The following is a 26047-nucleotide window of genomic DNA, read 5'->3' as shown; positions in this document are numbered from 1 at the left end:
ACCAACTAACTAACTCTCAATTGAGAATGACATCCTGTTCTGTTTGATAGAAACTGTTCAGTCAAATCATGCAGTTGGTCTGGCAGCCCACATGCTCATGTTTTGTTCCTTAAGCAGCAGTGTGGAACTGTATCAAATGCCTTCTGAAAGTCAAGGAACATGGAATTCAACTAGGCACCTGTATCTACCACCTTCTGGATCTCATGGATGAACAGGGAAAGCTGGGTTTTGTACAATTGTTGTTTCTGGAATCAATGTTGATATCTACAGAGGAAATTTTTGGTCTCCAGAAACATCATACTACATAACATAAAACATATTCCAAAATTCTATAATATACTGACATCACAGATATAGGCCTATACTTCCGTACATCTCAAAATGTTTCAAATGGCTCTGAACACTATGGGACTTAACATCTATGGTCATCAGTCCCCTAGAACTTAGAACTACTTAAACCTAATTAACCTAAGGACATCACACAACACCCAGCCATCACAAGGCAGAGAAAATCCCTGACCCCGCCGGGAATCGAACCCGGGAACCCAGCATGGGAAGCGAGAACGCTGCCGCACGACCACGAGATGTGGGCCCATACATCTCTTCAATGATCTTTCTTGAAAATGAGAATGCTCTGTGCTTTTTTACAACCATTAGGAATGCTTTGTTCCTCTAGGGACCTACAGTACACAGCTGCTAGAAGTGGGGTAAATTCTTTCACATACTCTGTGTAGAATTGAACTGGTATTCCATCAAGTTCTGTGGCCTTTCCTCTGCTAGTCAATTTCAGTTGCTTTTCTATCCCTTACCCCTTTTCTATTATTTTGATATCTGTCATGTTGTTGTTTGTGTGACTGATAAAAAAAATATTGTGTAATATTACTTATTGAAAATTATGTGTGTAAAAGGTCAAGAAATGTATATAGTGGCAAAAATGGTCCAATTTCTTTTGTACACTTTGCAGTTGCAGAGTTACAGGATCAATTAATAAACACATAATGCTATCCCAGGTTTTGGAACTAATAGTTCCTCCCATAGATAAGAGAATGGGATAGGTTGAGGAAGTTTAAGAAGAAGGGACAAATACCTAGATCCCAGGATGAGACAGGCTGTCTGCATACATACATCCACAGTCCTTATGTTTCACCTCTGAAATGTAAGTACTGGCAGCAATTCTGGCTCATATTTTTATAGTTTTCTCGAGTGAACACTACTTTAGATAGGGTGTCCTACTTACCTTGCCCACCCCAGATAACTTTTTGTCTAGAAGCAAAATAAAACATGTATGAAGCCAAATTTGTCAAGCTACCATGGGACCTTGACTAGAATGACTGCCTCATCCACTTACAGGAGTGGTCAGAAAATAAGTGGAAATAAAAGGACAATGCACATCAGTCATTCAATCAGCTGTCTTAAATTGGAGCTCATCCACTTGCTGGAGCTGACAGTAAGCAAATGGAAATAAAAAAAAGCTCTGCACTGATCATCCAGTCAACCATCGTCTGTTAACGATTTGTATGAGTACATTGTACACAATGAGGAAAAGGTAGAACTATTACTCACCTATGTAGAATGTACATTAGCAGAACAGTAACTGCAATACAGCTTTCTTACTTACATTACAGATACAAGCAGTATGCCTAGTGTTGTAACTTTAAATAATATGTTGTGTATATTCTCCATAAATGACTAGCAATTGCTAACATCTCTTCACTGGTGTACCTCGTACTCACACAAACCTTCAACTGAAGTGACTAATTGGAAGTCCAGTGTGCAGTTTCCTTGGTTTGTTTTTGTCTACAGTCAACTTCAACACTGCACTGTCCACAAACATCAGTGTACACTGACAGGTGGTGCTATACACTAGATTATTGGAGTGAATTGCTGCTAGGTGGTGCTGTACACAAGAGTACTGGAGGAGAATGTGAAGATTTCCTCATTCAAGCACTAGTCAGCATATGAGAAGCTCAGAACAGTGCATGAATGGTGAGCTTACAGGCATGTGCTTAATCTGTGGAATAGCTGAGTGCAATGTATGAGTTGCTTGATGCATATGTCAAGAACATTTTCCAGAGAGATGTCAACTGTGCCACAGTTTGTTTGCACATCTGCATCAAAATTTGAGGGAGAATGGGTCATTCAGAAGTGATAGGGTTAGTGAGGGAGCCCACAATTGGCACGTTTGATCACTAGGGAAGAAAGTGTGTTGGATGCGGTGTAGACCAATCTAAGCCGTAGCATACTTGGCATTGCCTCAGACTTAAGAATGTGCTGTAGCAGGATCCAGCGTGTTGTGAATGCCAAGTCCTTCCACTCCTTTCATCTCCTAAGGGTGCGGTTATTGCATCCTGATGATCATTCTGCATGGATGCCTTTTTTCCAGTGGTTTCTGCAACAAAGTTGCCAAGATGTGAATTTCCCAGCTTATGTGTTGTCTTCTGATGAGGGTACATTCACTACAGGTAGCATACACAATCACCAAAGTGAGCACTTATGGGTACCAGGAAATCCCCCAAGGTGTATGGTACAATGTGGTTTAATGTCACTTAACAGTTAATGTGTAGGTGGCTTTGGTCAGTGACTGCATAGTCAGGCTGTATCTTTTACAATCCCGGTTGACTGCCATGAGTTATTAGACCTCTCTGGAACAGGTTTTTCATGGATTGCTTGAGGATATATCAGAAAATGTGAGGTGCAGTGTGTGGTTCCAACATATGGGTGCCCGCTTATTTTGGACTGGCTTTTCATAGGAATTTGAAGAGATCATTCCTACACTGATCGACTGGGGATGATGGACTGCTTGCCTGGCTCCCACACTCACTGGATTTATCAAGCCTTGATTTCTTTCTGTGGGTAGCTATGAGAATTGGATCTCATTGCAAGAATCATCTGTGCAGTTTGTAATGGTACTTGAATTACATAACCATTATGGCACCTCACCTCAACCTATCAATACCAGCAATATTCTACTGTGTTTCTGTAAAATAGTTAACATATTTTTGTGACAACATTCAGATTTGATTTCATTAATGTAGAGGTACTTTGATACACCGATATGTTTATATTGCAACGATATTATTCTAATGTGTATTCTTTCTTTTGTCACTATGATCTTTGACGTACTTGTAATTCTGATTTTTGGGGGCGTAAGTGGCTATTGGAGAGTCAAGTCTTCATCATCATGTTGAAAAGACACAAATTGTAGTCAGTTTATGAAATGTGAACTTTAACAGTGAGGAAGATATTTTCAAGTATGTTTTATATCGTGAAGTGATGTTGCAACAAAAGTAATAAAAAAGAAGTGTAACTTAAATTCAGAGTGCTGATTACTTTTTTACATCACCATTGTCTTAACTTGTAAAAGTTTAATCTTCAAGAATGGTTTATGAAACACATCTATAAAACTTTTGAATATCGCAGAATAACACCTAGGCCTCTTTGCACCTGAGCTTGGAATCATCACTACCTAGATTTTCGACGATTGAGCCATGAGTTCACAATGAGACCAGCATGGGAAACACGAAGATTGCCTAGTTTATCCATTATTTCAAGAAATGACTTTATTAACTGTGCTCCAATGATACCTGCCACATAATATAACTTTGTTGTTGCCCGAAAATGCATTATTTAGCAGTGTGAGCAACACTACACTCATAATTAATTTTTGACCTTTGTTGTGGTAGGGTTGTTAGAAGTTGCTACAATCAAAGAAGCTCCAGGTGAATTTGAGCATATCTGGCAATCAGTTCTCCGTTAGTGTCAAGCATCTCCATCAATCAGTTCTCCATTGGTGTCGCACCTGCATGGCATTTGATGGTGCAAACTTCTAGAATGTGTTGTAACAGAAGAGCTGTAATCAAGTCATACACTATGTGTACATGTTGTGTCCAACAAATTTGTCAAATGAATCACTCTCATGTTTCCTTTCCAATCTTTGACCTCCGTTACAACTTGCCCCTGGCCTTGTGACCACGGGCTGCTATGAAATTCTCAATCGTTATGATGAGCCCCACCTCCACCTCCCTTACCTTAGCCAGCTTCACCCTGACCCACAACTTCTTCACTTTTGAAGGCCAGACATACCAACAATTAAAAGGAACAGCCATGGGTACCAGGATGGCCCCCTCGTATGCCAACCTATTTATTGGTTGCTTAGAGGAAGCCTTCTTGGTTACCCAGGCCTGCCAACCCAAAGTTTGGTACAGATTTATTGATGACATCTTCAATATCTGGACTCACATTGAAGAAGAATTCCAGAATTTGCTCTCCAACCTCAACTCCTTTGGTTCCATCAGATTCACCTGGTCCTACTCCAAAACCCATGCCACTTTCCTTGATGTTGACCTCCATCTGTCCAATGGTCAGCTTCACACGTACGTCCACATCAAACCCACCAACAAGCAACAGTACCTCCATTATGACAGCTGCCACCCATTCCACATCAAACGGTCCCTTCCCTACAGCCTAGGTCTTCATGGCAAACGAATCTGCTCCAGTCCAGAATCCTTGAACCATTACACCAACAACCTGAAAACAGCTTTCGCATCCTGCAACTACCCTCCCGACCTGGTGCAGAAGCAAATAACCAGATTCACTTCCTCATCCCCTCAAACCCATAACCTCCCACAGAAGAACCACAAAAGTGGCCCACTTGTGACAGGATACTTTCCGGGAGTGGATCAGACTCTGAATGTGGCTCTCCAGGGATACGACTTCCTCAAATCCTGCCCTGAAATGAGATCCATCCTTCATGAAATCCTCCCCACTCCACCAAGAGTGTCTTTCCGCCATCCACCTAACCTTCGTAACCTCTTAGTTCATCCCTATGCAATTCCCAAACCACCTTCCCAACCCTCTGGCTCCTACCCTTGTAACTGCCCTGGTGTAAAACCTGTGCCATGCACCCTCCCACCACCACCTACTCCAGTCCTGTAACCCGGAAGGTGTGCACGATGAAAGGCAGAGCCATGTGTGAAAGCACCCACGTGATTTACCAACTGACCTGCCTACACTGTGACGCTTTTTATGTGGGAATGACCAAGCAACAAACTGTCCATTCACATGAATGGACACAGGCAGACAGTGTTTGTTGGTAATGAGGATCACCCTGTGGCTAAACATGCCTTGGTGCATGGACAGCACATCTTGGCACAGTGTTACACCGTCCGGGTTATCTGGATACTTCTCACCAACACCAAACTATCCGAACTCCGGAGATGGGAACTTGCCCTTCAATATATCCTCTCTTCTCGTTTCCTGACGAAGCAGCCGCCGGTTGCAAAAGCTCGAAATTCTGTGTGTGTGTGTGTGTGTGTGTGTGTGTGTGTGTGTGTGCGTTTTATTTATTGTGCCTATTTACCGGCGCTTTCCCTCTTGGTAAGTCTTGGAATCTTTGTTTATAATATATTTTTCCCATGTGGAAGTTTCTTTCTATTTTATTTACATCATATATACACTCCTGGAAATGGAAAAAAAGAACACATTGACACCGGTGTGTCAGACCCACCATACTTGCTCCGGACACTGCGAGAGGGCTGTACAAGCAATGATCACACGCACGGCACAGCGGACACACCAGGAACCGCGGTGTTGGCCGTCGAATGGCGCTAGCTGCGCAGCATTTGGGCACCGCAGCCGTCAGTGTCAGCCAGTTTGCCGTGGCATACGGAGCTCCATTGCAGTCTTTAACACTGGTAGCATGCCGCGACAACGTGGATGTGAACCGTATGTGCAGTTGACGGACTTTGAGCGAGGGCGTATAGTGGGCATGAGGGAGGCGGGGTGGACTTACCGCCGAATTGCTCAATACGTGGGGCGTGAGGTCTCCACAGTACATCGATGTTGTCGCCAGTGGTCGGCGGAAGGTGCACGTGCCCGTCGACCTGGGACCGGACCGCAGCGACGCACGGATGCACGCCAAGACCGTAGGATCCTATGCAGTGCTGTAGGGGACTGCACCGCCACTTCCCAGCAAATTAGGGACTTAGGGACACTGTTGCTCCTGGGGTATCGGCGAGGACCATTCGCAACCGTCTCCTTGAAGCTGGGCTACGGTCCCGCACACCGTTAGGCTGTCTTCCGCTCACGCCCCAACATCGTGCAGCCCGCCTCCAGTGGTGTTGCGACAGGCGTGAATGGAGGAACGAATGGAGACGTGTCGTCTTCAGCGATGAGAGTCGCTTCTGCCTTCTACATCTACATCTACATCCGTACTCCGCAAGCCACCTGACGGTGTGTGGCGGAGGGTACCCTGAGTACCTCTATCGGTTCTCCCTTCTATTCCAGTCTCGTATTGTACGTGGAAAGAAGGACTGTCGGTACGCTTCTGTGTGGGCTCTAATCTCTCTGATTTTATCCTCATGGTCTCTTCGCGAGATATACGTAGGAGGGAGCAATATACTGCTTGACTCTTCGGTGAAGGTATGTTCTCGAAACTTCAACAAAAGCCCGTACCGAGCTACTGAGCGTCTCTCCTGCAGAGTCTTCCACTGGAGTTTATCTATCATCTCCGTAACGCTTTCGCAATTACTAAATGATCCTGTAACGAAGCGCGCTGCTCTCCGTTGGATCTTCTCTATCTCTTCTATCAACCCTACCTGGTGCGGATCCCACACTGCTGAGCAGTATTCAAGCATTGGGCGAACAAGCGTACTGTAACCTACTTCCTTTGTTTTCGGATTGCATTTCCTTAGGATTCTTCCAATGAATCTCAGTCTGGCATCTGCTTTACCGACGATCAACTTTATATGATCATTCCATTTTAAATCACTCCTAATGCGTACTCCCAGATAATTTATGGAATTAACTGCTTCCAGTTGCTGACCTGCTATTTTGTAGCTAAATGATAAGGGACCTATCTTTCTATGTATTCGCATCACATTACACTTCGCTACATTGAGATTCAATTGCCATTCCGTGCACCATGCGTCAATTCGCTGCAGATCCTCCTGCATTTCAGTACAATTTTCCATTGTTGCAACCTCTCGATACACCACAGCATCATCTGCAAAAAGCCTCAGTGAACTTCCGATGTCATCCACCAGGTCATTTATGTATATTGTGAATAGCAACGGTCCTATGACACTCCCCTGCGGCACACCTGAAATCACTCTTACTTCGGAAGACTTCTCTCCATTGAGAATAACATGCTGCGTTCTGTTATCTAGGAACTCCTCAATCCAATCACACAATTGATCTGATAGTCCGTATGCTCTTACTTTGTTCATTAAACGACTATGGGGAACTGTGTCAAACGCCTTGCGGAAGTCAAGAAACACGGCATCTACCTGTGAACCCGTGTCTAAGGCCCTCTGAGTCTCGTGGACGAATAGCGCGAGCTGGGTTTCACACGATCGTCTTTTTCGAAACCCATGCTGATTCCTACAGAGTAGATTTCTAGTCTCCAGAAAAGACATTATACTCGAACATAATACGTGTTCTAAAATTCTACGTTAGAGATATAGGTCTATAGTTCTGCACATCTGTTCGACGTCCCTTCTTGAGAACGGGGATGACCTGTGCCCTTTTCCAATCCTTTGGAACGCTTCGCTCTTCTAGAGACCTACGGTACACCGCTGCAAGAAGGGGGGCAAGTTCCTTCGCGTACTCTGTGTAAAATCGAACTGGTATCCCATCAGGACCAGCGGCCTTTCCTCTTTTGAGCGATTTTAATTGTTTCTCTATCCCTCTGTCGTCTACTTCGATATCTACCATTTTGTCAACTGTGCGACAATCTAGAGAAGGAAGCACAGTGCAGTCTTCCTCTGTGAAACAGCTTTGGAAGAAGACATTTAGTAATTCGGCCTTTAGTCTGTCATCCTCTGTTTCAGTACCATTTTGGTCACAGAGTGTCTGGACATTTTGTTTTGATCCACCTACCGCTTTGACATAGGACCAAAATTTCTTAGGATTTTCTGCCAAGTCAGTACATAGAACGTTACTTTCGAATTCATTGAAAGCCTCTCGCATAGCCCTCCTCACACTACATTTCGCTTCGCGTAATTTTTGTTTGTCTGCAAGGCTTTGGCTATGTTTATGTTTGCTGTGAAGTTCCCTTTGCTTCCGCAGCATTTTTCTAACTCGGTTGTTGTACCACGGTGGCTCTTTTCCATCTCTTACGATCTTGCTTGGCACATACTCATCTAACGCATATTGTACCATGGTTTTGAACTTTGTCCACTGATCCTCAACACTATCTGCACTTGAGACAAAACTTTTGTGTTGAGCCGTCAGGTACTCTGTAATCTGCTTTTTGTCACTTTTGCTAAACAGAAAAATCTTCCTACCTTTTTTAATATTTCTATTTACGGCTGAAATCATCGACGCAGTAACCGCTTTATGATCGCTGATTCCCTGTTCTGCATTAACTGATTCAAATAGTTCGGGTCTGTTTGTCACCAGAAGGTCTAATATATTATCGCCACGAGTCGGTTTTCTGTTTAACTGCTCAAGGTAGTTTTCAGATAAAGCACTTAAAAATATTTCACTGGATTCTTTGTCCCTGCCACCCGTTATGAACGTTTGAGTCTCCCAGTCTATATCCGGCAAATTAAAATCTCCACCCAGAACTATAACATGGTGGGGAAATCTACTCGAAATATTTTCCAAATTATTCTTCAGGTGCTGAGCCACAACAGCTGCTGAGCCCGGGGGCCTATAGAGACATCCAATTACCATGTCTGAGCCTGCTTTAACCGTGACCTTCACCCAAATCATTTCACAATTCGAATCTCCGTCAATTTCCTTCGATACTATTGCACTTCTTATCGCTATAAACACGCCTCCCCCTTCACTGTCCAGCCTATCTCTGCGGTATACATTCCAATCAGAGTTTAGGATTTCATTACTGTTTACGTCTGGTTTCAGCCAACTTTCTGTTCCTAGTACTATATGGGCGTTGTGACCGTTTATTAATGAGAGCAGTTCTGGGACCTTTCTATAGACGCTTCTGCAGTTTACTATTAGCACATTAATATTGTTATTCCTTGTTGCATTTTGCCTACTCCTGCCTTGCCGCGTCTCAGGAGGCGTCTTGTCGGGCCTAGGGAGGGAATTCTCTAACCTAAAAAAACCCCATGTGCACTCCACACGTACTCCGCTACCCTCGTAGCCGCTTCCGGCGTGTAGTGCACGCCTGACCTATTCAGGGGGACCCTACATTTCTCCACCCGATAGCGGAGGTCGAGAAATTTGCACCCCAGCTCTCCGCAGAATCGTCTGAGCCTCTGGTTTAAGCCTTCCACTCGGCTCCAAACCAGAGGACCGCGATCGGTTCTCGGAACGATACTACAAATAGTTAGCTCTGATTCCACCCCGCGAGCGAGGCTTTCCACCTTCACCAACTCCGCCAACCGCCTGTACGAACTGAGGATGACCTCTGAACCCAGACGGCAAGAGTCATTGGTGCCGACATGAGCAACAATTTGCAGTCGGGTGCACCCAGTGCTCTCTATCGCCGCCGGTAGGGCCTCCTCCACATCTCGGATGAGACCCCCCGGCAAGCAGACAGAGTGAACACTGGCCTTCTTCCCCGACCTTTCCGCTATTTTCCTAAGGGGCTCCATCACCCGCCTAACGTTGGAGCTCCCAATAACTAATAAACCCCTCCCCCCGTGTGCCTGCTCGGACCTTGCTGAAGGAGCAGCCACATGTCCACTCACAGGCAGAGCGGGCGATGCCACACGGCCAGCCTCCACATTGACCCTCCGCCTCGTGCGCCGCGAACGCCGCTGAACCCGCCACTCCCCTTGGGGAGAGGGTGGCCCAACCGCGCCCGGTACCCGCGAAGATGTCTCGACAGCAGGGACAGTGGGTGAAGCATCTAACACCTGGGGTGCACCATGCGACGCACCAGACTCCCCACTGCCGCTACACTCCGAGGCAGCAGCCTGAAGACGGCTGACCGCAGCCATCAACACGCTCAGCTGTTCGCGAAGAGTGGCCAGCTCCTCCTGCGTCCGTACACAGCAGCCACACATCCTAGCCATCCTAAGAAATCAATTTACTATAGAGTGTTAATCAGCTTTTAACTAGACTGCTAATTCACTAAAGGCGGTTGATTATTGACTAAACTGTGATTGCTAACCACTTCTTGTAGAAACAAGGAAAATAGCACTACCTGTCTCTGGACGGTATTGAAAACAAACACTAGCACTACGAGCACTATGGCTGACTAAAGGGACTCTCTGACTGTATTCGAAACACACACGAGATCTATGGAACACTTAATAGCACTCTACTATTAAAGCTTCCTAAAGCAAAAACACGCAGAAGAAGAAGTGACAAGTAAGAAAAATACAGATAATACTTAAATTAAGGTAGCTCGCTGCACAGCAGACGTGAAGCAGACGGCGGTTAGGGCGACACTGACACTACTGGCACTATGGCTGACTAAAGGGACTCTGACTGTATTCAAAACAAACACGAGATCTATGGAACACTTAATAGCACTCTACTATTAAAGCTTCCTAAAAGCAAAAACACGCAGAAGAAGAAGTGACAAGTAAGAAAAATACAGATAATACTTAAATTAAGGTAGCTCGCTGCACAGCAGACGTGAAGCAGACGGCGGTTAGGGCGACACCTATCCTTGGTGCCAATAATGGTCGTATGCGTGTTTGGCACCATGCAGGTGATCGCCACAATCAGGACTGCATACGACCGAGGCACGCAGGGCCAACACCAGGCATCATGGTGTGGGGAGCGATCTCCTACACTGGCCGTACACCTCTGGTGATCGTCGAGGGGACACTGAATAGTGCACGGTACATCCAAACCGTCATCGAACCCATCGTTCTACCATTCCTAGACCGGAAAGGGAACAGGACAATGCACGTCCGCATGTATCCCGTGCCACCCAACGTGCTCTAGAAGGTGTAAGTCAACTACCCTGGCCAGCAAGATCTCCGGATCTGTCCCCCATTGAGCATGTTTGGGACTGGATGAAGCGTCGTCTCACGCGGTCTGCACGTCCAGCACGAACGCTGGTCCAACTGAGGCGCCAGGTGGAAATGGCATGGCAAACCGTTCCACAGGACTACATCCAGCATCTCTACGATCGTCTCCATGGGAGAATAGCAGCCTGCATTGCTGCGAAAGGTGGATATACACTGTACTAGTGCCGACATTGTGCATGCTCTGTTGCCTGTGTCTATGTGCCTGTGGTTCTGTCAGTGTGATCATGTGATGTATCTGACCCCAGGAATGTGTCAATAAAGTGTCCCCTTCCTGGGACAATGAATTCACCGTGTTCTTATTTCAATTTCCAGGAGTTTATATATATGTCTGCTTGTGTCTGTGTATGTGCGGATGGATATGTGTGCGTGCGCGAGTGTCCACCTGTCCTTTTTTCCCCCAAGGTAAGTCTTTCCGCTCCCGGGATTGGAATGACTCCTTACCCTCTCCCTTAAAACCCACATCCTTTCGTCTTTCCCTCTCCTTCCCTCTTTCCTGAAGAAGCAACCGTCGGTTGCGAAAGCTAGAAATTCTGTGTGTGTGTGTTTTATTTATTGTGCCTGTCTACTGGCGCTTTCCCGCTTGATAAGTCTTGGAATCTTTGTTTTTAATATATTTTTCCCATGTGGAAGTTTCTTTCTATTTTATTTACATCATATATATTAACATAGTGGTGACGAGGTGATGAATAAGCTGAAAACTAACTGGGTAAAGGAAACCATGAAAGACCTTAAAAATCTAGACATCTCCACAGAAGAAATATAAAACAGAGGAAAATACAGAGAAAAAATAAACAACCAGAAATTCGAAGAAACACCAAAAGAGAAGAACGCAGGAAAGAAGTGGACAGAAGAGAGGAAGAAGAGGCACAGTGAATTTATGAGAGGTTTTTGGGAAGAGAAAAGAAAGAGACAGAAAAAACTGCCATGAATTTGAAATGTACCAATTTATGTACCATATTGTCATTGTGAATATTGATTGCGTTTTAACGCTCTCCTCAATGGGGAATTAACGATAATAATAATAATAATATGAGAGAGACTCACTTGTGCACCAGGAGGGTGGCCAATGCGGTGACATTGGCAAGGTCTTCTAGTGTGTCCATCACGTGTTGCTTCTCAGAGTCAGAGGCCTCATTGGTGAGGTAGTGGTGGTACTCTGGTGTGGATGGTGGCACATGCAGGCGCTGGGACACCCACCGCTCATGGTCCTTCACCTTCTCTGCCAGCTTGGACCCCCTCTGCAGTCCACGCTGCACCACGTCCCACAGTTCAGAGTCACTCACATTCAGCTCACCTGTAATAACAAGCCTGAATCACCACTCTTTACCCGACACAGTGTATAAGTGGTGCCATTGATAAAGAACACCTTAACACAAAGGTGAGAAGTTTAACTTGGCCATAGCAAACAACATAGCACTAAGTCAGTGACTGTGGTGGCACAGTCATCGAGACACTGGGCTACTATTTGGAAGGATAGGAGGCCATATTCCCATTCAGTTATGTGCGATTAGGTGCTCTTTAGATACCCTAAGTTGTGCAAGGCAAAAACTGAGATGGCGCCCTTCAAACCATCAGCATTTTTCAAAGTTGAAGCTTTCCTTCTAGCTTAAATTAGAGTAGTGTGTGTATCTAGAGTTGATTCACATCCCTGAGGTTGGCAGTATTTACAGGACATGAAAAATGAATGGAACCAGTATTATCAATTTCCTTCGTTTGAGAGTGACAATTCATTCCTTCACTCAATCCAGTAAAATAGTGTTTCAGTTGTAGTGTAGGAAGGATCTGCAAAGCAACCCAGTGTCTAGTTTAAGTGGCAATATGACAGTGAGATCTTGTGAAGCGAACAAATGTGAATGAGGAGTTAAGATTATGGTATACTATTCTTCATTGACTTTCATGTAAGAGCTCTTGGCATATGGAACAGGTGATGAACAGTTGTCTGTTAGATATACATCACAGTGTTTTTGATCTGTCATTTCCACCTACAAAAAGTTGTGATCGCTATGTACAGATAAGCAAAGAGACTATCATACCCTCTGTTTGCTCTGTTGACTGCTCAGCTGTTGCACTTCTCTTATATATTTTCAATTCTTATCACTTCTTTTTTAACAGCACTGCAAGAAAAATCCTCTCTGTACTACTAAAAAACACAGCCATCTTCTTAGTATCATTTTTAATATCAGAAACCAAACATTGGAATGATTGTCCTCCAAACACCAGAGAAGTTACACTTCTTTCCAACTTAAAAAGAAAGTAAATGGTAACGTTTCTATCACAAGAGCTATCTCTTCTCTTCCAATACTTATCTGCAGCTTAGTCTATTCAGTCCCAACTCATACCTTTGTCTCCCTCTTCTGCACCCCTCTGCTGAAACAGTCTGCTTTTTCCTAATACAAACTGTTATTTCAATCTCCTCTTCTCTCACTACTCCTTCTCTTTCTGATCACATTAAAGGTAGCTTCAAAAGTTTAATATATTGCTATTCTTCATATATTCTACTGTTATTATTGATTATTATTCAGTGTTACTATTTGTGATGGTAATTTTGATTATCCTGATAACCATAACTCAGATGTAGGGGCTGGTAGGGGAATTCCGTGTGGTGGGCAACATGTTGACATCTCTGCATCTTGTAATTTTGTAAATCAATAAACTTCTGATGGATGGTACACCGTATGTGCTTTTGATATTACTCATGTGGCAGGATGAAAAACCATCAGTTGCCACAGATTTAGTTCACAGAAATCGGAAATGTTTTCTCACTGTTTGTTGCAATATTCCTACTGTGAATTTTAATAGATAAGACAAACTGTATACTTTATTATTAAATGCATGTACAACTGAAATAATTTTTATATGTTTCTACATTCAGAGATGGAGTACTGTAATTAATAAATTGGACTTCATAGTTATTTTATGTAACACACTAAGTCAAACAATGCACCATGGGGTAGTATAGCATGTATTGTGTGGATGCATCATACAACTACACAATATCGAAGAAGAAAGTAGGGCCTTCTAATGCAAAATGTACAAATTGTAAGAGAAAACTGGAATTTTCAACATCTGAACCTGAATAGGAGGAAGATATGACTAACTTATGTGACAATAATAGACTAGATGATGTGGCTACAGAGTCAAAACAAAAAGCTTGTTTAGTCTGTGATAAAAATGAAAAAGACTGAAGTTTCATACAGATGTATATCCTGCTTGTACTGGAGCCATTCAGAATTCAGTCGTTAGGATGGTGCACATACATTATTGGTCAAAATTATTTTGCAGTTGAACTGGTAGATTGTTAGCCATGTTTATCTGTACTCAGACTCAAAACAAACTGGTTATTCAGACAAAAGACTGCTTGATCTGCATGCAGATACATGTATTGATTTCTGAGAGCAGTTAAGTGTGGATATCAGCCATAAGCAGTGTTTCCAAGAGGTTCATAAGCATTTTGTAGGTTAGGAAGACTGTCACAAACCTAACTACACAAAGCAAATCTAATTCTAATATTTTTATTTACTAGTGCATAAATCTAAAGAATATTTAGTATATTTCAAACAAGCTGTCTTAACAGCACTGATTCAAGGCCAAACTCAGCCCTTCATTGAAGTGTTTGACATCTCACAACAGTTTTTGAATGTTTGGGCAATAAGTGGTGACCTACAGGTAAAACACAGCATGAAGGTCTATGTTTCAACAGTTAAATGTCACTTTATAGCTATAGATCTAAATGCCAGGTGACCTTCTCAAAATCTTATGATAAGTGCAGAAAATAGGAAGGCAAGACTATGATTTGCTAAGATGTACTCATCGAGGACCATTCCAGACTGATCAAAAATTCTGTGGAGTGATGAAATCAAGTTTACTGTCTTCTCCTCAGATGGGGTACAGCATGTTCGATGGCCAACAAATGAAAAGAATGACAGAACGTACCAAGTACCCACCATGAAGCATGGAGGAGAAATTACCATGGTGTAGGGCTGTTTCTCCCCAAGTGGGGTAGGTCCTGTCATAAAAATTCGCAGGGTAATGGATAGTCTGAAGTATGATAAAATGTCAACAGACCATATGATACCTCACGGAAGATAAAATGTGAATCACAACTGGCAATTCCAACTTAACAACAATCCGAAGCACATTTCTGGCCACGTGAGAAAAGTTCCGAAGAAGCACAAAGCAAAGGTTATCAGATGGCTAAGCCTAAGTACACACTTAAACCCCATAGAACATGGGTTGAGCTAGACAGATGCATTTGCCAACAAAACTACACAAAGGAGGAAGCTTTCTTCAAGAACTGTGTGAGCAATGGAAGAAGATTCCCCAGGAGTGACTGGCCAAACTCATGGAATCTGTGCCATCGAGACATACAGTAATACATTCAAAGGGCTTTGCTACCAAGTATTAAGCCAAGAACATCTTGGACCAAGACTTCATTATTGTTTTTCTTATGGTTTGGTTTTAACAAAGTACTTTTGACCCTATGTAATTTGTTCACTTGATTGTAGCATGCTTACCAACTTATAGGATAACAGCGCAAAATTTCGATTTGTTATTACAAATTTAAGGTTTTCATTTGACTCACCCTCGTACAAAAGCAAACTTCATATGAATTTTTCTTGACTAACTGAAAAACTGTGGCAAATGTATTCAAGTACAATACTAGACTCCTTGAAATGTCCCACAAAAAGATCCTGTTCACTTTTCTGTAGGACTAACAGTTTGCACATAGTGAGTGAGAGAATATGAAAATCTCGCATGTGATATTTGAAGACATTGCATACTGCATAAAACTCAGCAATATGGGTAGCTGAGTTACCCTGTATACGTTCTATTGTAGGTAAGGAGATGCAGAAACGTTGGAAAGAATACTGGATAAATATCTGAGAAAGTTAAAACTGCAGGCAACAATGAGGTGCCTTACCTGTATAGCAAGCAAATGACCCTTCTCCAGTCATGTTTTCAAGTAAGAGAGTGAGTTACTGAGACATATTCAAAATTATACAGAAAATGTTTCCAGGGAGGAGTCAGGAGTCAGTTCCCATAGTTGACGAAACTGCGCTATCGCCAAATGTTTTGGCTGCGCCTGTTTGAAGGGCTTCGGTACGTGAACTTACTTGGCCGTCTGACTACCGCTGCCAGCCGGAGTGGCCAAGCGGTTCTAGGCGCTACAGTCTGGAACGGCGCGACCGCCGCCGTCGCAAGTTCCAATCCTGCCTCGGGCAAGGATGTGTGTGATGTCCTTAGGTTAGTTAGGTTTAATTAGTTCTAAGTTCTAGGGGACTGATGACCTGAGAAGTTAAGTCCCAGAGTGCTCAGAGCCATTTGAACCATTTTTGACTACCGCTACTCGGCAGTTTTTACCCTTCTGTTTGGCCGCCACATTTGCTGGAATTCTTGTCATATTTTTTAAGCTCAAATCACACTGGAACACACTAAAGTGGCGCGTAGCCTAAATCGTGAATCAGAAATTTGTCAGACTAGCGTTTCCCGAATTTTTAAACTCCCTCAGGAACTTCACAGCAATGATTTCCAGAAACCAGTGGTTGCTGCAGCAAATACAGAGGCACCAGCTGCTTTACTCAGCTATCGTTCTCTGACAGGTCAACCTCACGATTAACCGACATAACATACATTGTTGGAATGAGGAAAAGCCATATTGGTTACAGATAATTGAACATCAGCTCCTGTGGAATGTGAATGTCTGGTGTGGAACAATTGGTGACAAATTCATTTGTCCATTCTTCATCGATGGCACCTTAAACGGTGATAAGTATCAAATATCCTTGGAGAACTATCTTCCAGTACTGCTTTCGACTTGAGAGAAACAGTGTGGTTTCAGCAGGATGGTTATCTAGCACATTTTTCTGCAGCAGCACGGGAAGTATTAGATGTTGTGTACAATCGTCAGTGTATCGGAAGAGGTCGTCCAGTATCTTAGCCTGCTAGATCGCCAGGCCTTACTTCTCCCTGACTTTTGTGTATGAGGTTACTTGAAGAGTGAAGTTTATAACAACTCGCCATGACATGGTTGAAATGGCTCTGAGCACTATGGGACTTAACTTCTGAGGTCATCAGTCCCCTAGACGTTAGAACAACTTAAACCTAACTAACCTAAGGACATCACACACATCCATGCCCGAGGCAGGATTCGAACCTGCTTCTATAGCGGTTGTGCGGTTCCAGACTGTAGTGCCTAGAACCGCTCGGCCACTCCGGCCGGCCGCCATAACATGATTCAGTGTATCACCTATGGATGCTAGCAGATTACGTTGCAAACATTTCTCGGTTGTGTCGCATCATTCCATGTGGAGATAAATAAGTGCATCGAATTGGGCTGCTACATTTTTGAGCTCTGACTGTGAAATACGTGTTACAAACAAGCATCCTGACGGTGGGAAATGAGAGAACAGTTCTCAAAAAAGCTTTTCTCACAATCACTGAACACGTCTGGATGTTTTAAAATCGAGTGCATTGTTCTCTAGATAAATCCGTTTTGGAACACAACTGTGTCATCTGTCGTGCAACGACAATAGTATCTAGAGTAAAAATGGGAAGTTCCTATGTAAGATTTCAATCTAACCCCCGCCCCACCCCACGGGGCGTGGCAGAGGGGCAGGGGGAAGGGATCAACATTGATATCGCCGGATAGTATTTTTAAAAATATCGAACACGTATTTATCTAAAAAATGTTCAAATGTGTGTGAAATCTTACGGAACTTAACTGCTAAGGTCATCAGTCTCTTACCTTGTGTAAGCTTATCCTAAGGACAGACACACACACCCATGCCCGAGGGAGGACTCTAACCTCCTCCGGGATCAACCGCACAGTCCATGACTGTAGCGCCTTAGAGCGCCCCCCCCTTTTTTTTTTTTAGTCTCGTCTTGTTCTATATTGTTCGTTGTTTTATTCGTGGCGGACGTCCGATGACACTCATTCAGGTTGTTCGTTGATCCGTTCACTCAGTTTTTTTTTATTACAGAGGGTAGCTAAACCCCCTGACCGCACACGCTGAGCTACCGCGCCGGCAACGCTCGGATAATCCCGCGCGGCCGTATTTATCTGTTCCTCAATCTGATACAAGTTTTTTTAAAGATATTTCGTGGTTCCAAGAAAAGAAAATTGCCCAGTAGTATTATGGCAGTGTCAGTATTTGATAGTGCTTGTAAAGTTCTTTTGGAAATACAAGCATGTCCGTAGGAACAAACACCACAAACGATTTACAGCCATATTAAATCATGAAACTGTGAATATGGTACCACCACAGCTATACAATTTGCTGGAAAGAAATGAAAATCTGTGCCAGATCGGGACCTGAACCCGTATTTCCCGCGATAAGCAAGCGCTCACCTAAACTGCTTTGTCTGTCTGAGCATGCTGCGCGAACACAAGCAAACTTCCATACGTCCGAGTGTCTGTTTCCCATAGTGCTCGCACAATTATGTGACTCCTGCACAGGGACTTACTTAGTTTCCTCGTCAGATCGCCTTCGCTTTGAGATGAAATACGTTAGTGCAATGTCTGTATTTGATAGTATCTGTAAGATTTGATGCAATGTTCCTTCAGACATGCATGCATGCATGCATGCATGAAAACTAAATACACTCATGCTCGTAAATTAAGGATAATGTTGATATATGGTGAAACAACGCTCTGGTGGGCGGTTTGCGGGTTTAAATCACCTCGGGGTATGACCATGCGGTGCATTTGCATAGATGTGTTGGTGCATGTCAGAGTATGGTGCAGCGAGTAAGTGTGCAGACGTTTTCAGACTTTCCCATGGTGACCATGTCTTGAAAATGGCTCAAAGAACACATACTGATGACGTTATGAGGGGTAGAATACTAGGGCGACTGGAGGCTGGCCAAAACACAGCAGGTCATAGAACGGGCTCCCCGTGTTCCACAGTGATCTCACGATTATGGCAACGATTCCAGCACACAGGAAACGTGTCCAGGCGCTACAGTACCGGACGTCCACCGTGAGCAACACCACAAGAAGACCGATATCTCACCATCGGTGCCCGCAGACGGCCAAGGAGTACTGCACGTAGCCATGCTCAGGACCTTACTGTAGCCATCGGAACAGTTGTCTCTAGACATGCAGTCTACAGTCGACTGAACAGATATGGTTTATTCGCCCGGCGACCTGCAAGGTGCATTCCACTGATCCCTGGTCACAGGAGAGCCGTAAAGCCAGGTGTCAACAACACAATACATGGTTATACGAACAGTGGTCCCAGGTTATGTTCACGGGCGAGTCCAGGTATAGCCTGAACAGTGATTCTCGTCGGGTTTTCATCTGGCGTGACCAAGGGACCAGATACCAACCCCTTAATGTCTTTGAAAGGGCCCTGTATAGAGGTCGTGGTTTGATTATGTGGGGTGGGATTATGATTGGTGCACGTACACCCCTGCATGTCCTTGACAGAGGAACCGTAACAGGTCAGGTGTATCGGGACGTCATTTTGAACCAGGATGTCCACCTTTTCAGGGGTGCAGTGGGTCCCACCTTCCTCCTGATGGACGATAACGCACGGCCCCAACGAGCTGCCATCGTGGAGGAGTAGCTTGAAACAGAAGATATCAGGCAAATGGAGTGGCCCACCTGTTCTCCAGACCTAAACCCCATCGAGCACATCTGGGATGCTATTGGTCGATGTATCGCCGCACGTCTTCAAACCCCTATGACACCAGGAGCTCCGACATGTACTGGTGCAAGAATGGGAGTCTATACCCCAGCAGCTGCTCGACCATCTGCTGCAGAGTATGCCAACCAGTTGTGGGGCCTGTGTGCGTGTGCATGGTGATCATATCCCATACTGATGTCGGGGTACATGCGCAGGAAACAGTGGCGTTTTGTAGCACAAGTGTTTGGGACGGTTTTCTCAACTTATCACCAATACTGTGGACATACAGATCTGTGTCATGTGTGTTCCCTATGTGCCATTGCTGTTAGCGCTAGTTTTGTGTAGTGCCACCACATTCTGCAACTTTCCTAAGTTTATGAGCATGAGTGTAAGTCCATTCCTGTGCAGGGATCACATAATTGTGCGAGCGCTATGGAAAGGAGACACTGTAACATATGGAAGTTTGGGTGGGTCCGTGGCGTCCCAGTTCATCACAAATTTTCATTTGTCTCCAGTAAATTGTATAGCTGCATGGTACTGTATTTGCAGTTTGCGAATACATTCCGTCAGCCTGTATACTTTTCTTACTGCGTCAGGTGCCTGCAACGTGTCACTGTGCGCAGTCGTAATTTATTTAACTAATCGGTTTGAATCTCGAATACGTATCATGAGTCTAAATGAAATTAATGTGCGCACGAACACATATAGACAGCCATTTTGCCCACAAAACCGATAGTACTGGTGCGGAAGACCCTCCACCAGCAACAGAATTACAGCTTGTGGAGTGTATATGTGGATAAATAATACACTACTGGCCATTAAAATTCCTACACCAAGAAGAAATGCAGATGATAAACGCGTATTTATTGGACAAATACACTCCTGGAAATTGAAATAAGAACACCGTGAATTCATTGTCCCAGGAAGGGGAAACTTCATTGACACATTCCTGGGGTCAGATACATCACATGATCACACTGACAGAACCACAGGCACATAGACACAGGCAACAGAGCATGCACAATGTCGGCACTAGTACAGTGTATATCCACCTATCGCAGCAATGCAGGCTGCTATTCTCCCATGGAGACGATCGTAGAGATGCTGGATGTAGTCCTGTGGAACGGCTTGCCATGCCATTTCCATCTGGCGCCTCAGTTGGACCAGCGTTCGTGCTGGACGTGCAGACCGCATGAGACGACGCTTCATCCAGTCCCAAACATGCTCAATGGGGGACAGATCCGGAGATCTTGCTGGCCAGCGTAGTTGACTTACACCTTCTAGAGCACGTTGGGTGGCACGGGATACATGCGGATGTGCATTGTCCTGTTGGAACAGCAAGTTCCCTTGCCGGTCTAGGAATGGTAGAACGATGGGTTCGATGACGGTTTGGATGTACCGTGCACTATTCAGTGTCCCCTCGACGATCACCAGAGGTGTACGGCCAGTGTAGGAGATCGCTCCCCACACCATGATGCCGGGTGTTGGCCCTGTGTGCCTCGGTCGTATGCAGTCCTGATTGTGGCGCTCACCTGCACGGCGCCAAACACGCATACGACCATCATTGGCACCAAGGCAGAAGCGACTCTCATCGCTGAAGACGACACGTCTCCATTCGTCCCTGCATTCACGCCTGTCACGACACCACTGGAGGCGGGCTGCACGATGTTGGGTCGTGAGCGGAAGACGGCCTAACGGTGTGCGGGACCGTAGCCCAGCTTCATGGAGACGGTTGCGAATGGTCCTCGCCGATACCCCAGGAGCAACAGTGTCCCTAATTTGCTGGGAAGTGGCGGTGCGGTCCCCTACGGCACTGCGTAGGATCCTACGGTCTTGGCGTGCATCCGTGCGTCGCTGCGGTACGGTCCCAGGTCGACGGGCACGTGCACCTTCCGCCGACCACTGGCGACAACATCGATGTACTGTGGAGACCTCACGCCCCACGTGTTGAGCAAATTCGGCGGTACGTCCACCCGGCCTCCCGCATGCCCACTATACGCCCTCGCTCAAAGTCCGTCAACTGCACATACGGTTCACGTCCACGCTGTCGCGGCTTGCTACCAGTGTTAAAGACTGCGATGGAGCTCCGTATGCCACGGCAAACTGGCTGACACTGACGGCGGCGGTGCACAAATGCTGCGCAGCTAGCGCCATTCGACGGCCAACACCGCGGTTCCTGGTGTGTCCGCTGTGCCGTGCGTGTGATCATTGCTTGTACAGCCCTCTCGCAGTGTCCGGAGCAAGTATGGTGGGTCTGACACACCGGTATCAATGTGTTCTTTTTTCCATTTCCAGGAGTGTATATTATACTAGAACTGCCATGTGATTACATTTTCACGTAATTTGGGTGCATAGATCCTGAGACATCAGTACCCCGAACGACCACCTCTGGCCATAATAACGGCCTTGATACACCTGGGCATTGTGCCAAGCAGAGCGTGGATGGCGTGTACAAGTAGAGCTGCCCACGCAGCTTCAGTACGATATCGCGGTTCATCAAGAGTAGTGACTGGCGTATTGTGAAGAGCCAGTTGCTCGGCCACCATTGACCAGATGTTTTCAATTGGTGAGAGATCTAGAGAATGTGTTGGCCAGGGCAGCAGTTGAATATTTTCTGTATCCAAAAAGGCCCGTACAGGACCTGCAACATGCGGTTGTGCATTATCCTGCTGAAATGTAGGGTTTCGCAGGGATAGAATGAAGGGTAGAGACACGGGTCGTAACATATCTGAAATACTGTTAAAAGTGCCGTCAATGCGGACAAGAGGTGACGGAGACTTGTAACCAATGGCACCCGGTACCATGACGCCGGGTGATATGCCAGTATGGCGATGACGAATACACGGTTCCAATGTGCATTCACCGCGATGTGGCCAAACACGGATGCGACCATCACGATGCTGTATACAGAACACGGATTCATCCGAAAAAATGACTTTTTGCCACTCGTGCATCCAGATTAGTCGTTGAGTACACCATCGCATGCGCTCCTGTCTATGATGCAGCGCCAAGGGTAACCACAGCCATGGTCTTCGAGCTGATAGTCCATGCTGCTGCAAACGTCGTCGAAGTGTTCGTGCAGATGGTTGTTGTCTTGCAAACGCTCCCATCTGTTGACTCAGGGATCGAGACTTGGCTGCACTATCCGTTACAGCCGTGCGGATAAGATGCCTGTCATCTCGACTGCTAGTAATACGGGGCCCTTGGTATCCAGCACGGCGTTCCGTATTACCCTCCTGAACCCACCGATTCCATGTTCTGATAACAGAGTCATTGGATCTCGACCATCTCGACCAACGCGAGCAGCAATGTCGCGATACGATAAACCGCAATCACAATAGGCTACAATCCGACCTTTATCAAAGTCAGAAACGTGATGGTAAGCATTTCTCCTTCTTACACGAGGCATCACAACAACTTTTCACCAGGCAACGCCGGTCAACTGCTGTTTGTGTATGAGAAATCAGTTGGAAACTTGCCTCATTCCAGCACTTTGTAGGTGTCGTCACCGGCACCAACCTTGTGTGAATGCTCTGAAAAGCTCATCATTTGCATATCACAGCATCTTCTTCCTGTCAGTTCAATTTCACGTCTGTAGCACTTCATCTTTCTGGTGTAGCAATTTTAATGGCCAGTAGTGTAGTACGCAGCGCTTGTTCAGAAACTTAATAGTTCTGTAAGCAATCTAAGTAATTAAGAAAAGTTCCAAGCGTTAATAAGTTGCTGCACTTTTCGCTTCATCACACTGCACATTGGGTAGAGATAACGGTGACATGACGCACGTAACTCAACAGATTTCCTATTTTTACTTATTTTTAAAACTACATATCTTCACTCGTTAATTATCACTATCTATTATTTCCTTGTTATCGTACTTAAATGGTTCCACGTTCTGATACCAGCGTTGTCACAGTAATTAGCGTAAATTGGTTGTAAACCGTGCGACTCGTGATCTGTCCGAGAAGAACAGGAAAACACACAAACCTGCAAGCCCGACTGTTAAATCGCGTTCGCGGTTTGAGAAAAGAAATAAAAGAGCAAGGGGGACTGTTGGCAGTGCTAAAGTACACTTGTGGCATTGTGAAATTAAAGGTTATTTTAGGCAATGTAAGACACGCAAGACACTTGAGGGTTTGTTCAAAGAACAGCGTTTCAGAAAGCGTATTGCCGAGTGCTTCAATTTCAGTCGTTCGTACTATATCTTTACACGACCCCTATACAGCTATTTCCAGTGCTACACCTAGGACAGAACCCATAATCTATACATACGAATATATTGCTAGATTACAGCGCTCCGCCACATTTTTCCGCCTTATGTGAAAGATAATCCCAGGAACTGATGTATCCATTGATTCCAGAGGAACGTGAGGAACGTTTGAGTACGAGGGTTGGAACTTAAATAGAGACAACTATTTGTTCACAACCGATACAAAAGAGTTACATGTTTGCGCTTGTTACTGTCCTTCAAAGTAGTCACCAGCGTTGTATAGAACCCGTTGTCAGCGATGTGGAATGCGTAGTATACCGTTAGCAGAGCCTGTTCTGTTGATGGTACGAATGGAGCTATCTACTGCCTGTCGAATCTTTGGAACAGTTCTGAAGCGAATGCCACGAAGTGGTTGCTGCATTTTCGGAATCAAATCAAAGTCACAAGGACTTCAGGGGGGTAGGACGTCAAACGGGCCGACTTCGAGAATGAGAGGTATCGCACGACATTTTAATTTGTACTGTCTATACTTTTACAAATAAATTCATAAAACTATGTCAGCATGACTAGGAAGGTTTCAGGATTCACACTCATAGCAGTGGAAGTTCAAAAACATGAAAAAATAATATTTTTTAAAAGTGAAATTTCATGATATTTTTTACTCGCTGTTGGCTGCATTTGTTGCTGTAGGTACAATTTTCTTCATAAGTAAGAGAGATTCTTCGATGAATTTTGCACAGCTTGCAAACCATACTTACAGGTGTATGAAACTGTAGAATTTATTTAATCTATGAAAAAACGAATGAGTTGTTACATTTCAAACTTCGTGTTTAGAGAAAACTCGAATTTTATAGTTAATGATCTAAATTATAACCACAGTTTTTAACAGCACTGCACAGCGGTACGTGGACGATATTCTACACCCCATGTTTCTGCTTTTTGTGGGAAACCATCCTGGGCTTACATTTTAAAAAATGCCCGCTTGCACACGGCGGGAGTTCCTAATGTTCGTCTTCGTGCTTGTCGAACCCTACCTTGGTCAGCAAACCACATACCACGAAACAACTCTGAAGTGCATGGCAGAGGGTACTTCCCCTTACTAATTATTACGGCTTTTTCCCTTTCCGTTCATGATGGGGCACAGAAAGAACGAACTTGAGCCTCTGTGCATACTGCAGATAATCTAATCTTGTCCTCACGGCCCCTACAGGAACGATACGTTAAAGCTCATAGTAGATTTCACGACACATCATTCAAAGACGGTTTTTGAAACTTCGTAAGTAAGCCACTCTGGATAGATCAATTTTCTCAGCATCTGCGTCAGATTGTCCAATACTTCAAACTTGCGCCCATTCGTGTTGCCCTTCTCTAAAGATGCTCAAATGTGTGTGAAATCTATGGGACTTAACTGCTAAGGTCATCAGTCGCTAAGCTTACACACATTATCCTAAAGACAAACACACATACCTATGCCCGAGGGAGGACTCGAACCTCCGCCGGGACCAGCCACACAGTCCATGACTGCAGCGCCTTAAACCGGTCGGCTAATCCCGCGCGGCAAGCCCTTCTCTAAGTACGTTCAATAACCCTTGTTAGTCCTGTTTCGTTCAGGTCCCACACACATCAGCAATATTCTAGGATAACTCGCATCTATGTCTACACCTACATGACTACTCTGCATTTCACAATTAAGAGCCTGGCAGAGGGTTCATCTAACCCTCTTCATGCTACTTCTCTACCTTTCCACTTTCGAACAGCGTGCTCTGAGTTCACTTATTTTCTTACAATGATCATTTCTCCTAATGTAGGCGAGCGCCAAGTAAATAATTTTTACATTATAAGAAGAATGTTGGCGACTGAAATTTTATGATATGATCCTGCTGCAACGAAAAGCGCCTTTATTTTAATGATTGCCACCCCAGTTCGAGTATCATGTCCGTGCCACTCTTTCCGCTACTGAGCGGTAATACAAAAGATCTTTCTTTCAACTTTTTCGATGTCCTCCGTTGATCCTATCTGAAACGGATCCCACATCACACAGCAGTATTGCAGAATAGGGCGTACAAGCGTAGTGTAAGCACTCTTCTTAGAAGAGCCGTTGCACTTTCTAGGTGTTCTGCTTATAAATCGCAGTCTTTGGTTTGCTTTCCCCATAACATTATCCATGCGATCGTTCCAGTTTAAGTTATTTGTAACTGTAATCCCAAAGTATGTAGTTGAATTTGCAACCTTTAGGTTTGTGAGATTAATCATTTAAC

General features: G+C 44.7%; 1 protein-coding gene across 1 annotated transcript in view; it reads right to left on the bottom strand.

The window, feature by feature from the left end:
- Window positions 1-26047, bottom strand: part of LOC126291849 (peroxidase-like) — a 151576-nt gene that overhangs the window by 70703 nt on the left and 54826 nt on the right. Inside the window, exon 3 of the mRNA XM_049985574.1 lies at window positions 12000-12249. Coding sequence (XP_049841531.1) covers window positions 12000-12249 — 250 coding nt within the window. The remainder of the gene's footprint in view (window positions 1-11999; window positions 12250-26047) is intronic.

Source organism: Schistocerca gregaria, chromosome 9, assembly GCF_023897955.1.
Source record: "Schistocerca gregaria isolate iqSchGreg1 chromosome 9, iqSchGreg1.2, whole genome shotgun sequence".
In the NCBI taxonomy this organism is placed as follows: Eukaryota; Metazoa; Arthropoda; class Insecta; order Orthoptera; family Acrididae; genus Schistocerca; species Schistocerca gregaria.
This window is presented reverse-complemented; position numbering and strand designations above follow the sequence as displayed.